The following is a 15630-nucleotide window of genomic DNA, read 5'->3' on the forward strand; positions in this document are numbered from 1 at the left end:
TCCCGGTTACAATGGAAACCCTACGGGGACGGGCCCCCTCCCTCCCCTCTCCCTCCCCTCTCCCTCCCCTCTCCCTCCCCCCTTCCCCCTCCCCTCCCCCCTCCCCTCCTCCCTCCACACCTCCCGCCTCCCTCCATCCCCCTTCCCTCCCTCCACTCCTCCCGGTTACAAAGGAAACCCTACGAGGACGGGCCCAACGGGGAAAGAGGGGTACTGGGAAAAGGGGAGGTCCCCCTCCTCCCCCCTTCCCCCCTCCCCTCCCCCCTCCCTCCCCCTCCCCCCCTACCCCCTCCCTCCCCTCTCCCTCCCCTTCCCCCTCCCCTCCCCCTCCCCTCCCCCCTCCCTCCCCCTCCCCTCCTCCCTCCACACCTCCCTCCTCCCTCCCTCCCCCTTCCCTCCCTCCCGTCCTCCCGGTTACAATGGAAACCCTACGAGGACGGGCCCAACGGGGAAAGAGGGGAACTGGGAAAAGGGGAGGTCCCCCTCCCTCCCTCCCCCCTCCCTCCACCTCCCCCCTACCCCCCTCCCTCCCCCCTCCCCCCCTTCCCCCTCCCCTCCCCCCCTCCCTCCCCCTCCCCTCCTCCCTCCACACCTCCCTCCTCCCTTCCTCCCCCTTCCCTCCCTCCCCTCCTCCCGGTTACAATGGAAACCCTACGAGGACGGGCCCAACGGGGAAAGGGGTACTGGGAAAAGGGGAGGTCCCCCTCCCTCCCCCCCTACCCCCTCCCTAACCCCTCCCTCCCCTCTCCCCCTCTCCCTTCCCCTCCCCCCCTTCCCCCCTCCCCCCCTCCCCTCCCTCCCCACCTCCCTCCTCCCTTCCCTCCCCGTTCCCTCCCTCCCCCCTCCCGGTTACAATGGAAACCCTACGAGGACGGGCCCAACGGGGTACTGGGAAAAGGGGAGGTCCCCCTCCCTCCCCCTCCCCCCCTCCCTCCCCCCCTCCCTCCCCCTCTACCCCTCTCCCTCCCCTCTCCCTCCCCCCTCCCTTCCCCCCTCCCCACCCCCCTCCCTCCCCCTCCCCTCCCCCCTCCACACCTCCCTCCTCCCTCCCTCCCCCCCACTCCCCTCCCGGTTACAATGGAAACCCTACGAGGACGGGCCCAACGGGCACACTTGTGCTAGTATATATATATATATATATCCCAAATAGAACAGTCCAATTCTAACTTGCTGCAGCACAAGATAAACATAGTACACTATAAACAATATGATAAACGAGAGAGAAAAAAAACGTTCAGTGTACATATATACACATACTCACAAGTACACTCAAATATTTTAATATATATGACTCCGATAAATCCTTTCGATGGTGGGGAGGTCTGAGCCGATGATGGACTGGGCAGTGTTCACAACTTTTTACAGTCTTTTCTGCTCCTGGACGTTCAAGTTACCAAACCAGGCCATGATGCAACCAGTCAATATGCTCTCTACTGCCCACCTGTAGAAGTTCATGAGAATCCTCTCTGACATACCGAATCTCCGTAATCTTCTCAGGAAGTAGAGGCGTTGATGTGCTTTATTTATAAATGCATCAGTGTGCTGGGTCCAGGAAAGATCTTTGGAAATATGCACGCCCAGGAATTTGAAGTTTTTGACTCTCTCCACCATCGTTGATATAAACAGGATTGTGGGCCCTCATCCTTCCTCTTCCAAAGTCCACAGTCAGTTCATTTGTGTTTACTGATATTGAGAGCCAGGTTGTTGTGCTGGCACCATTTGGTCAATCCGTCGATCTCACTTCTATACTCTGATTCATCACCTTCTGTAATTCGTCCAACAACGGTGGTGTCGTCGGCGAACTTGAAGATGGAGTTCGCACTGTGTCCGGCTACACAGTCATGAGTATAGAGTGAGTAGAGCAGGGGGCTGAGCACGCAGCCTTGAGGTGCTCCCGTACTGATTGTTAATGAGGAAGAAGAGTTTCTGCCAATTCAAAAAGACTGTGGTCTGTGGATGAGGAAGTCGAGGATCCAATTGCAGAGGAATGTTCAGAGACCCAGTTCCGTGAGCTTGGTAACCAGCTTTAAAAAAATAAATTTATTTATTTATTTATTTATTTGTTTGTTTTTAAACAAAAATATTTGTTCAAATATTAAAAGAATATTTACAATACAATAAAACAAAACAGAACCCACCACCATAACACAAGACAAACAATAAACTATTGTACAACTACCTTACAATCCTTGACAATCCTTGGCATTCAACCCCCCGCGGTGCCCAGCGGTCCCGGAAATCCCCCAGAGTGCCCGTGGACAGTGCGTAGTCCCTCTCTAACACCACCCGGGCACAGATGTAACCCCAGAAAAGGGGCAGGCAGCTGGCTCGGGCAGAGCCCTCTTCCGCCTGGCGCCGTGACTCGCGGATGGCCAGCTTGGCCAGGCCCAGTAGTGACCCAACCATGACATCCTCAGCCCTACCCTCTCCCCTATGCACAGGGTGTCCAAAGATGAGGATGGTGGGTGAGAAGTGCAGCTAGAAGGCAAGGATTGGTAACCAGCTTGGAGGGGATGATGGTATTGAACGCCGAGCTGCAGTCTACAAACGACAGCCTGATGTAAGTGTTTTTATTGTCCACGTGGTCCAGTGGGGAGTGGAGAGCCAGTGAGATCGCATCCTCCGTTGACCTGTTGTGACGGTAGGCAAACTGTAGTGGTTTGAGGTTCTTGTTGAGGTAGGAGTTGATATGCACCATAACCAACCTCTCAAAGCACTTCATCACCACAGACGTTAGTGCCACTGGTCGATAGTCATTGAGGCATGTTACCTTACTCTTCTTGGGCACCAATATTATTGATGTCCTCTTAAAGCAGGTGGGAATCTCAGACCTCAGTTATGAGAGGTTGAAAATGTCCACAAAAACTCCAGCCAGTTGGTCTGCACGGGTTTTGTGAACTCGACCGGGTATACCATCAGGTCCAGGCGCTTTCCCTGGGTTCACCCTCATGAAGGATCTTCTGACGTCGGTCTCTGTGACTGTGACTGTAATACCATCAGGGGGTATGGGGGCTCGGGAAGGCACATCAGTGTTCTCCCTATCAAAGGGTGCGTAGAGCGCATTGAGCTCGTCAGGGTGTGATGCTTCACTGTCGCTTGAGCTGCCTCCAGGTTTTGCCTTGTAGGAGGTGATGTCATTCAAGCCCTGGCACAGTTGCCGAACATCCGCCCCATCCTCCAGCCTTGAGCGGAAATCCCTTTTGGCCTTTTTGATGGCCTTGCAAAGGTCGTATCTGGTCTTCTTATAGACCTCTGTGTCACCAGAACTGAATGCCCGGGATCTGGTCTTCAGAAGAATGCGAATCTCCTGGTTCTTCCAAGGCTTCTGGTTAGGAAACACTCAGAAGGTTTTTGTAGGAACACAGTCTTCCACACATTTCCTTATGAAGACTGTAACGACTGTGGCGTATTCATTCAGGTCCGTTGCCGAGTCCTTGAACATTGCCCAGTCTACTGACTCCAAGCAGTCCTGTAGTTGTTCCACTGCCTCTTCAGACCAGCTCTGTGCAGTCCTCACCTTTGGGGGTGCACTCTTCAGTTGCTGCCTGTACACAGGAAGAAGCAGCTGCATGGTCGGATTTCCCGAAGTGAGGGCGAGGGATAGAGCGATAGGCATCCTTGATGGTCGTATAGCAGTGGTCAAGGGTGTTTAATCCTCTGGTGCTGCAGGCGACATGTTGGTGGTAGATTGGGAGTAATATTTTTCATGTAGGCTTTGTTGAAGCCCCGGCTATGGTGTTAAACACCTCGGGGTACGCTGTCTGGTGCTTGTTGACCACAGCGTGCAGCTCCTCCAATGCTAGACGGACGTCTGCCTGGGGTGGGATGTAGACCGCAGTCAGGATGATGGAGGTGAATTCCCTCGGGAGGTAGAAGGGGTGGCACTTCACCGCTGGATGTTCCAGGTGCGGAGAGCAGGAGTTAGACAGAGCTGCCGCGTCTGAGCACCACGCAGAGTTGACCAGAAGGCAGGCGCCCCTTCCTCGCCCTGTCCCAGATGCCTGCGTTCGGTCCACCCAATGGATGGAGAAACCTTCAGGCTGGACGGCTGAGTCTGGGGAGCTGGGGGTGAGCCATGTCTCTGTGAAACAGGACACAAAGCATTCCCTCAGCTCCCTTTGGTAAAGCAGCCTTGACCTTAAGTCCTCCACTTTATTTTCCAGTGATTGTACATTGGCAAGCAGGATGGTAGTCCCTTGCGCTTCAATTTGACTTGTAGTCCTGCCCGCCGGCCACGTTTCCGGACACCATGGAGGCCTCCCCAGTGTTTCCAGGTACAGTCCTTACCGTTCCAGCGATCCTCTGCCAGGTCAGGGATTCCCCAGCAATCGGGGATTCCCTTACAGTTGGCAGCTCCGTTGCTGCCAGTAGATCGCAATTGCACTAATGCATTTAAATGCATTTGCAGCTTAGTTGCAGTGTTGGTTTCTGCTGTTTCTTTTATACGGGTAAGCTGAGAACTACAACATTTGATGATTTTCTGCTGTGCTGCTGGCAACATGTCGCCACAGACAGGCGCCACCTTGTACTTTTGGAAAGGAGATAAGGAGGAACTTCTTTAGTCGGAGGGTGATGAATCTGTGCAATTCATTACCACAGATGGCTGTGGAGGCCAAGCCAATGGGTATTTCTAAGGCGGAGATTGATAGTCTGGGTGTCGGGAGTTATGGGGAGAAGGCGGGAGAATGGGGTTGAGATGGAACAATGGATCAGCCATGATTGAATGGCGGAGAAGACTTCATAGGCCGAATGGCCTAATTCTGCTCCTGGAACTTACAAACATGAACATGAAATTATGCTGCCTGACCCTCTGACTTACCCCAACACTTTATGTGTGTTTTTTCTAAACCAACATCTGCAATTCCATGAATCAATGTATTAAATGATGATGGACCTGGAAAAAAAGGCTCTCTGCAAATTATTGTTTTTCTATCCTGGGTCCCTTCCACTGTCAGAGTGAAGCCAAACACGAATTGGAGGAACAGCACCTCTTATTACACACACACATCTCATATGAGCAGCTCACAACCCCAGCAGTATCAATATTGATTTCTCTAACTTCAAGTTACCCTTGCATCCCCTCTCTCTCTGCACCTGCCCACCCTAGTCGTCGTACTAGTTTCAAAGTCATCCTGCTGAATTTCACTCTTTGTACTACTCATTATCACCTTTACCACAACCAACAATGGACCATTGTGGGCTCCACCTTTCCTTAATCATCATTGCTGGCTTTGATCTGTTTTTTTGTATATTTTTCATTAATTTGTTCCATGTACTTTTTCATATCTGTCGGTTCCCTCTCACCTGACTCTCAGTCTGAAGAAGGGTCTCGACCCGAAACATCACCTATTCCTTTTCTCCAGAGATGCTGCCTGACCCGCTGAGTTACTCCAGCTTTTTGTATCTATCTTAACTATGTTGCCTAAGATAGACACAAAAAGCTGGAGTAACTCAGCGGGTCAGGCAGTATCTCTGGAGAGAAGGAAAGGGTAACGTTTCAGGTTGAAACCCTTCTTCAGGATATGTTGCCTGTCAGAGTTGTGTAGGAAAATAACTGCAGATGCTGGTACAAATCGAAGCTATCACAAAATGCTGGAGTAACTCAGCAGGTCAGGCAGCATCTAGGAGAGAAGGTATGTCAGACTGAAGAAGGGTCTCGACCTGAAACATCACCCATTCCTTCTCTCCTAGATGCTGCCTGATCTGCTGAGTTACTCCAAAGGTATTTATTCACAAAATGCTGGAGTAACTCAGCAGGTCAGGCAGCATCTCAGGAGAGAAGGAATGGGTGACGTTTTGGGTCGAGACCCTTCTTCAGACTGCCCCCCCCCTGCTGAGTTACTCCAGCATTTTGTAAGAAAATAACTGCAGATGCTGGTACAAATCAAAGGTATTTATTCACAAAATGCTGGAGTAACTCAGCAGGTTAGGCAGCATCTAGGAGAGAAGGAATGTCAGACTGAAGAAGGGTCTCGACCCGAAACGTCACCCATTCCTTCTCTCCTAGATGCTGCTGACCTGCTGAGTTACTCCAGCATTTTGTGATACCTTGCCTGTCAAGAGTCAGTGACTGGGGATACAAGTGGACTACATTTCCCAGAAGGCACCTCTTCCATGGGGGGGGCTGTCAAACGGGCGCGTGACGTCACCAGTCCCCGCCCGGTGACGGCGGGCGGCGGATGTGACGTCGCCCGGCCGCCCTCAGTAGAGTCATGGCGAAGTAGAGCTCGGGAGGGAGAGGGAGAGGCAGCAACCAGAATCGGACTCAATCCTGCGTGTAGCAGGACAGAATGATCATCAAACTTGGCGGAGCATAATCCGCACTTTCCCGCGCGTCGCTCGGTGTCGATATTGCCCGGGTGTGTTTGACAAGGAGCGAGAAAAGTGATAGTGAAAACCTTTGCTGAGACAGATCCGGGACACAGAGGGAGAAGAAGCGAGAGGTGCCCTCAGCCAGCGGGCTCCAACATCAAGGCCGGCCATGGAGCTGAGAGTGGGCAACAGGTACCGGCTCGGCAGGAAGATCGGCAGCGGCTCCTTCGGAGACATTTACCTGGGTAAGAGATGAGTGGAGACGGGAAGGAGGAGGGAGGGAGGGAGGGAGGGAGGGAGCGAGCGGACAGTAATCCCAGTAAAAACAGTGTGTGTGTGGCGTCTCCTCCTGTGTGTCTGGCCCAGACCGGGGTGGACATGGCAACTGCTTGGAAAGGCGAACTGTCATCCACACTGTCAGTCTCCAGCTCTGTCAGTCAGCCTCTGGAAAGGCTGAATCCTGGGGCTCACATACGCTCACACAGCTGATAGGCACAACACCAACCTGCTGCAATAAGCCACAGGAGAGAAGATCACACCCTCCTGGAGCAACTTCAGTTTAACAAACCCAGCTGCTATCCTTAAAACAAAACTCAGCTGATCTAACGCTCCTGGGGCCTGGAATATGTGCCCATTTGAAGTGGTCTTTCACATGTTCTACAAAAGTTGAAATTGTCGCAAATCTTGATCCAGGCTTTCCTGGTTTCTAAAGGAGTGTTTCAAAGTAATTGTTTGTGTAGAAGTAATGGATTATGGGAGCTTAGTGAATAATCAAATTTGTTTCCTGGTGGAAACACAAACAGCAACTTGAGCCAGGGTTATCAATTGATTTTTACATAATTGCAGTTCGGATCAGGTGAAAATCTTAATGGTCTATCGTCTAAATATTGAACTCCTAGTCGGAGTTATCTGGGTATAAGCTAGGAAACGTCGCGGATGGATTGATGCTGGGGTCTCCAACACACCAGTGTTGTTGATAGTTTGTGTTTACAGAATCTCACCTTTAAAAAGCACTACAAAAGATAAGACATCAGGTCTTTGCTGGGAACTCTTACTCGAGTATTAAACAAGTACATAAAAATGCTGTTGCAAAATGTAAGGGCTTATACTTGTTTAGATCTGGCAGACCTTTGTCTGGGTGTGCATGCTGTGTTGTGCACCAGAATAGACCACAGAGAAAGTTGAAGGGAAGGGCAAGACAAATGAAATATCATAATGGTTTATGGTATTTTAATATTGTTTAAAATAGTAAGCTGACACAATAGGAAAGACCATGTTCTGTCGTGTTGATCTAATCAGCTGTGTCTGTCCTACACTTACAAATATCCAGCTGGCCTTCAGCTGTAACTGAAACATTTGGTTGAGATTTTATCAATGGATGTCAGCTCTCGAGCATCAAGTGTTTTGCACACTTTAAAATTGGCAGATATGATATGAAACATTGTGTGGGGATGGGGAATTTAATTAATAACCTAAAATAAATTGAGGAACATTTTGATAAAAATCACCTCCCATGGAATGCCATTCCAACGGCAATCTGGACTTTAGTTGTGATGATGTAGTGTGAACATATTCAACGGATTGTTACCTGATGTGTCAAGAGCATCCTTGAATGTAATAGCTTTCCAAAATGCTCAAGACAGCCATGCTGCAACTGCATGTTTGCCTTCTCTTCCTGAGGTTTCTGAATACTGTCCAATTTGTCTATTGTTATTTTCTGAAATTTCCATAGTGACTCAGAGGAGGCTAGTTGGAATTGGGTCTCGCAAAACACCAGATTTATTACCGTGTTTGAAATTTTATTTTGCTGAATGTCACTTAGAATTCTCGTTGCAAGCTTTGAATTTTGACAGGTTGTTTCTGAACAATGAGAAATGTTAAAGTTTGCATTGTTTCAGGAAGTAAATGCCTCAGGTCAAAGTGTGTTCAGTGGACAGGCTAGATAATACTGTACAAGCCATTTAATCTTTAATAATGCAAAGTTCAGCAATATAGATTATATTACAGTTGGGTATGGGGATACTTGGTATACCATAGACTCTTTAAAATTTTAAAGATTGGTTCTAGTTTTTGTTTAGTCAATTAGGGGTCTAATTGTGACTTTTACAAATATTGATTTTAACAATTCATTATTTCTGCAAAGCTAACGTGGGAACTTTTCCTCTATTTCTATGTGGGGGAAGGGGAGACTGCAATTTTAGTCTTTCAATAGAGAATGTTGATCCCGCCTCTTCAACCGGCTGAACAAGATAATTCCCAATATTGTTCGTCAATTTACAATTATTTGGTGGGATCATAACCATCGCACAGTTTAAACAGTATAGTTTTAGCTATTGTTGTGATTTTGTTAGGCTGGGTTCCTTTAAAAAAAATTGTGACTTGTGCTTTTCCCTGCCACTTCCCCTCCCCCTCAAGGCCCTGATTCCTTTGTTTCTTTGTCCTGGAGCTATATTGTGTAATTTGTTTTATACAACACTTAAAGATGGCTTTAGATGATGCACAAGAATATAGCAGTGTTTGTACAGAAAGTCCTTTTAAAACCTAGTTCCCCCACGCTTTGATTACTAACTGAGAGCTCAATTGCCATTGTAATTTATTCTATTTCATTTTCAATATATTTCATTGTTTTGAAGAAAGAAAGACGTTGCAATTGGTAAATTGACCTCAAAAGCAGAAGTATGCTGAAAGTTTTGTTGAAATTTTGAACTCTGATCAGCTGAGGCGGTCTGTTCTAATACCATCTGAACGTGGTTGACAGTTTCCACCAGCTGGACATGAATGGATTTTATTCCCATTTTTTTTTACAAAAATCATGCGATCCTCAGATTTAATGTTTCTTTTATGTGCAATTTTAGAAAAGAAATAGGCAGCCAAAGCACAAAAGAATGAAAGTGGAGCTTGGGCTTGTGAGCTTTCATCGTTTTTGGTCGTGGCATCTCGTATAATGGAGGTTAGTGAACATCTGCAGGGTTTAGCCTGGGCAGGAAAGGGGCCACCTTGATTAAAAGCTGTCTTGTCTGATTTTTAAGTAAAATTGATTTTGCCAAGTATGTAATCTGCTATGGATGTGAAGATGTTTTAGTGGACCTGTCCATTTCTGTTTAGTAGTATTAATAGAATTGTGTGCTGTGTGATTTCGCTGAGTTTAGTCTTGGTTTCTAAGGTGTTGGGAGATTTCCTGAGGCTTATGGTTTTGGTTGGAAATAAGAGACTTGCTTCCTCTTTTGGAAAGGTTTGCTTTCTCGTCATTATTCTTGATCTTGAACTTGTTCAAGAAAAGTGTCAAGAGTGTTTAATTGTCATTTGTACTGAAAACGGAACAATGAAATTCTTACTTGCTGCAGCTTAACAGGTTCATAAACACAGAGGTAACATAAACAAAAGAAGGTTTTCTAAATTTAAAAAATGCTGCAAAGCAAAAGTCCAAAGTCCCTAGTGCAACCTAGACAGTTCTTAGTTTACAGTGTTTATAGTGTCCAAGAGTGATGATTGTTGGGAAGAAACTTGCAGTTACTTGCAGTTTTCTGTTGCTCCTTACTGCCATACCAAGAGGACAACGATGAGGGGATAGTTTCTCTTTGTTTTGAATTAATATTTCCAATTTTGACTTTTTTTTCTTTGCAATTGCTATTCTGAGGTTATTGGATTTCAGTTCATTATCATCCAAAATTTAAATGCATGCCACCATCTTTAAACCATTTATTATCCTGCCATTTATCATCTATAGACCTGATTTCTCCATGCCTTTAAAGATTGTGGGGGGTTTTTTGGGGGGGGGAGGGGATCAAAAGAGAAAATTGCAGTTTCAGTTTGTGCGTGAATTGGAACACAATGATCAGAAATTCATTCTGGGCGACTCGAGTAAACAAGATTCTTACCTATGGGAGTAAAGGTTAGTGTATTGTGTTTTCTGTTCAGATTGTTTGTCCTGCGTTGGTGAAATGTTTACATTGGTTTATTTTAAGCAGGTGCGGTTGTTCTCAGATGAGATGTTTTGATTTGACACCTTCAAATTTCCTGTTTGGATAGTTATTGTGTGTGAAACTGTCTGCATTGAGGCCATTTAATGTAGACACAAGGAACTGCAGATGCTGGTTTACTAAAAAAGCACAACGTGCTGGAGTAGCATGCTAAACAGCCTCTCTGGAGGACAGGGATGGGGTTGTGGTTGTGAACCTCATCAGACTGAAGATGGGTCCCGACCTGAAACATCATTTATCCATGTCCTCCAGAGATGCTGCCTGACCTATTGAGTTACCCAAACAATTCATGTTTTTTTTCTTTCTGAAGTCATTTAACACAGACACGATGTAGGATTCAATGTTAGAAAAACAATTCTGTGATTCAATGTCCTTCTGGAGGCAAGCAAAAAAAAAATGCCATTAGAACAAGTTCAAATAAAAGCTGTACCATAATTTGACTTGGGAATTAATCGGAGGGTGTAATTGTCATTGTTTCAACTATAATTTTTTAGGAAAAAGGCCATTTCTTATTAGAGTTTTCTCATTAAGCCAGCTGCTTCAAATATTTGAGAATCTCACATCTGTTCGAGCAGCAAATAGAATGCTCCCCAGAAATCTTATGAACTCGTAGAGTTTAATGCAGAAAAGAGATCAGAATTACTAGTTAATGCAACTTCATGCTTGTAATTTAACATCTGAACAATGTAACCAGGACCACAACAGATTCTCGCCTCTGCATTTTCTATATAATTCTCTTAATTTATTAATTGATGCTTTACAATCAACATGTAAAACAATCAACACCTCAGCAAAATGTGGTAGATAAAAAAACGGAAGTTTGTGCTAATATTCAGGTCAGGTGATGCCTGTACAGAGAGTTAACAATTTTTTTCAAAAAATACACAATGTGCTGGAGTAACTCAGTGGGTCAGGTAGCATCTCTGGAGAACATGGATAGGTTCGGATCGAGACACCCCTTCCTTCCCCATCCCCTCTGACCTCCTATCTGTTGCAGAACGGTCATCCTCGACAGAACGCGTACCTTTAAGGTTCTACATGTAACAATTTTGTCCCAAGTAACAACCTGATCCTGTGTAGGACTAGCATTTTGTGATTTTTTTAAATGTAAAATCATGCTTTAAGCAGCAATAGATCTAAATAGTGCATTCCCTTTTAAACTATTGTTTATTGACAATGAAGGTAGACACAAAATGCTGGAGTAGCTCAGCAGGACAGGCGGCATCTAGGGAGAGAAGGAATGGGTAACGTTTCGGGTCGAGACGCTTCAGACTATGATCCGGCTTTGTTCGTTTAATACTTTTCTCCATATGGTGTTTTAATTGGTTGCTTTAAGAATGTGATAGGAAAATGTCAGCTGCCTCAAATATTTTTTTCTGATAGTACATATATGGTAGAGCTCAGTTTCAAATTTGTAGATTAGTGTTTAGTTTACAGAGGAAATTATGGTGAGAATATTTTTTACGCTTATATGTTCTTGCCTAATACACACGTTGCCCAATACACCGTTCTATCATGGAACAGAAAATGAGAAATGTTCCATTCTCTTTGCTGATGATGAACTTTAAATTTCTGCTCTGGGTTCTACTGCGGAAGAATATTGTGAAATGTGTTTGTATTTAATTGTATTTCAATAAGTAGGTTGAGTGGACTCACTCAAGAACATTAACTCCCAGTAAGCTTTGGAAACGATTGAGATGGACAGGAAACGATTGAGATGGACAAAATTCTGAAGAAGGATCTCGACCTGAAAGGTCGCCCATTCCTTCTCTCCAGAGATGCTTGCTGCCTGTCCTGCTGAGTTACTCCAGCATTTTGTCTATCTTCGGTTTAAACTAGCATCTGCAGTTCCTTCCTGCACAAAATTTAGATTGGTTTTAAGCTCACCGTTGATGGAACTTATTAGAAACATGGAAAAATAGGTACAGGAGTACCATTTGGCCCTTCGAGTCAGCACCGCTATTCAATATAATCATGGCTGATCATCTAAAATCAGTACCCCGTTCCTGCTTTTTCCCATATCCCTTGATTCCTTTAGCCCTCAGAGCAAAATCTAACTCTCTCTTGAAAACATCCCGTGAATTGGCCTCCACTGCCTTCTGTGGCAGAGAATTCCACAGATTCACAACTCTCTGGGTGAAGAAGTTTTTCCTCATCTCAGTCCTAAATGGCCTACCTCGTATTCTTGAAATGTGACCCCTGGTTCTGGACTCCCCTAACATCGGGAATTTTTTTCCTGCATCTAGCCTGTCCAATCCTTGAGAATTTTATATGTTTCTACAAGATCCCCTCTCATCCCTCTAAATTCCAGTGAATACCAGCCCAGTCGACCCATTTTTTCATCATATGTCAGTCCCGCCATCCCGGAAATTAACCTGGTGAACCTGCGCTGTACTCCTTCAATGGCAATAATGCCCTTCCTCAAATTAAGAGACCAAAATTGCACACACTACTCCAGGTGTGGTCTCATCAGGGCCCTGTACAACTGCAGTAGGACCTCCTTGCTCTTAAACTCAAATCCTCTTGCAATGAAGGCAACATGCCCTTAGCTTTCTTCACTGCCTGCTGTACCTGCTTGCTTACTTTTAGTGACTGATGTACAAGCGCACCTCCACTTTTCCTAATCTGACTCCATTCAGATAATAATCTGCCTTCCTGTTCTTGCCACCAAAGTGGATAGCTTCTCATTTATCCACATTATACTGCATCTGCCATGCATCTGCCCACTCACCCAACCTACCCAAGTCACCCTGCAGCCTCATCGCAGCTCACACTGCCACCCAGCTTTGTGTCATCCGCAAACTTGGAGATGTCACATTTAATTCCCTCATCTAAATCGTTAATATATATTGTAAATAACTGGGGTCCCAGCACCGAGCTTTGCACCCCACTAGTCACTGCCTGCCATTCTGAAAAGGACCTGTTAATTCCTACTCTATGCTTCCTTTTCTGCCAACCAGTTCTCTATCCATGTAAACACCCTACTTCCAATACCATGTGCCCTAATTTTCCACACTAAACTCTTGTGTGGGACCTTGTCAAAGTCTTTTTGAAAGTCCAGATACACCACATCCACTGGCTCTCCCTTATCCATTCTACTTGTTACATTCTCAAAAAATTCCAGAAGATTAGTCAAGCATGATTTCCCCTTCATAAATTCATGCTGACTTTGACCGATCCTGTCACTTATTTCCATATGCGCTGCTATAACATCTTTAACAATCGACTCCAGCATCTTCCCCACTATCGATGTAAGGCTAATTGGTCCATAATTCCCTGTTTTCTCTCTTCCTCCTTTCTTAAAAAGTGGGGTTATATCGGCTACCCACCAGTCCACAGGAACTGATCCTGAGGTTATGGGAGGTTTTGAGACCTGTATTTGGAACTTGATGGATTAATAAATGGATATCTAGCTCAGAAACTGGGGAGGGGAAGGCAGCCCAGACCATTCCAACCTAATGCAGTGAACCCCGTCTTCACTATTGCAATCTTCAGCTGGTTGATCGATATGCAAGTGACCCTAAATAACGGCATGACAAGCGATATGTTGCATTACTCTCCTATTTTGCCGCATATCGTTGCCTTAATTCTGTCGCTCAATATACATAGGAACTCTCACTAGTTAAAATGCTCATATTATACTTTTAGTAAAATACAGGAACTGATTTATAACTTTTTTTTTGATGGGGTGCTTATTTATCAATTCCCTTCAACTTTCAGATTTTGGGCGTAAGTCACTTCCATTTATTTGTTTAAATATTTGGACAGTAGAGCAAGTGGGATGGCATCCCATTCTTCAACCAACATTTGTCGTAAGTCAGCCAACGTGGTTGTGTTGGTCACTCTGGCACGAACAGCACGCCCAAGCTGATCCCACAAGTGTTCATTGGGGTTGAGGTCAGGACTGCTGGCAGGCCATTCCATCCTCTCCACTCCCAAATTCTGGAGGTAGTCTCTGAGAAACCCTGCTCTGTGGAGGCGAGCATTGTCATCTTGGAGGATAGAGTTCGGTCCCAGACAGTGGAGATATGGGATTGCCACTGGTTGCAGAATCTCATCTCGATATCTCTCTGCATTGAGATTGCCTCCAATGATGACAAGCCTCGTTTTTCCAGTGAGGGAGATGCCGCCCCACACCATCACACTGCCTCCACCAAAAGATGTTACTCTATTGGTGCAGCAATCAGCATAGCGTTCTCTGCATCTTCTCCACACTTTGACCCTATGATCCAACTGCCGTAGGCAGAATCTGGACTCATCGCTGAACATAACGTTCCTCCACATGTTCAGGTTCCAGTGCACGTGTTGCCGACACCAGCGCAAATGGGGCCTGACGGTGAAGGGCAGTCATGGCAGGCCTCCTGGCAGCCCTATGAGACCGGAGATCGGCTGCGTGCAGTCTGTTCCGAATTGTCTGGGCAGAGAGCCGTCGGCCATATCGTCCTGCAAACCTTGACTGCAAATCTGTAGAAGACAGCCTACGGTTCCTAAGTGCTGACAGGGTGAGGAAACGGTCTTCTTCGGGTGTCGTCTTCTTGGGACGCCCACTTCGTGGCCTGTCTCTGACATCCCCCGTTATATGGAACTTGGCCTTCACTTTGGAGATGGTACTAGGGCTCACTCCAAATAATGCCGCAACTTGGTTTTGCGGAACACCAGCTTGAAGTTGCCCTATCGCACGGGCCCTATCCAGATCAGTCAAACGTGGCATGCCGATTCTTGGAGCAGACACCTACTGACCACTGTAGCAGGGCCCATGCTCACAGATGCTGCCAATCAGGTGCCAATCAGGCACCTGATTGTCAGCACCTGGGGGTACCAGAAGCTCAAAACAAGAGTCAATAGCAACAGCAGAATAAGCTGTTTGGCATTGGCAGAGAAGATTTGGCAAATTTTTCATGCGCGCAATCCATATACTCATATCATATCATATCATATATATACAGCCGGAAACAGGCCTTTTCGGCCCACCTAGTCCGTGCCGCCCAGCGATCCCCGCACATTAACACTATCCTACACCCACTAGGGACAATTTTTACATTTACCCAGCCAATTAACCTACATACCTGTACGTCTTTCGAGTGTGGGAGGAAACCGAAGATCTCGGAGAAAACCCACGCAGGTCACGGGGAGAACGTACAAACTCCTTACAGTGCAGCACCCGTAGTCAGGATCGAACCTGAGTCTCCGGCGCTGCATTCGCTGTAAAGCAGCAACTCTACCGCTGCGCTACCGTGCCGCTCTGCTGCTCATCCCACAAATGCATGTTCCTTACAAATGTGGCACCATTTAAAAGGGAAATAAACAGGCTTTCCAACGGTATAAGATTTATTGCCAA

At 46.3% G+C, this 15630-nt stretch overlaps 1 protein-coding gene across 2 annotated transcripts in view; it reads left to right on the top strand.

Moving 5' to 3' along the window:
• The first annotated feature begins 6172 nt into the window (after positions 1-6172).
• Positions 6173-15630, top strand: part of LOC144594495 (casein kinase I) — a 38349-nt gene continuing 28891 nt past the window's right edge. For both annotated transcript variants that reach the window (XM_078401091.1, XM_078401090.1), the window contains exon 1: positions 6173-6557. In XM_078401091.1, coding sequence (XP_078257217.1) covers positions 6482-6557 — 76 coding nt within the window. In that variant the 5' untranslated portion in view covers positions 6173-6481. The remainder of the gene's footprint in view (positions 6558-15630) is intronic.

Source organism: Rhinoraja longicauda, chromosome 6 (genome assembly GCF_053455715.1).
Source record: "Rhinoraja longicauda isolate Sanriku21f chromosome 6, sRhiLon1.1, whole genome shotgun sequence".
Taxonomy (NCBI): domain Eukaryota; kingdom Metazoa; phylum Chordata; class Chondrichthyes; order Rajiformes; family Arhynchobatidae; genus Rhinoraja; species Rhinoraja longicauda.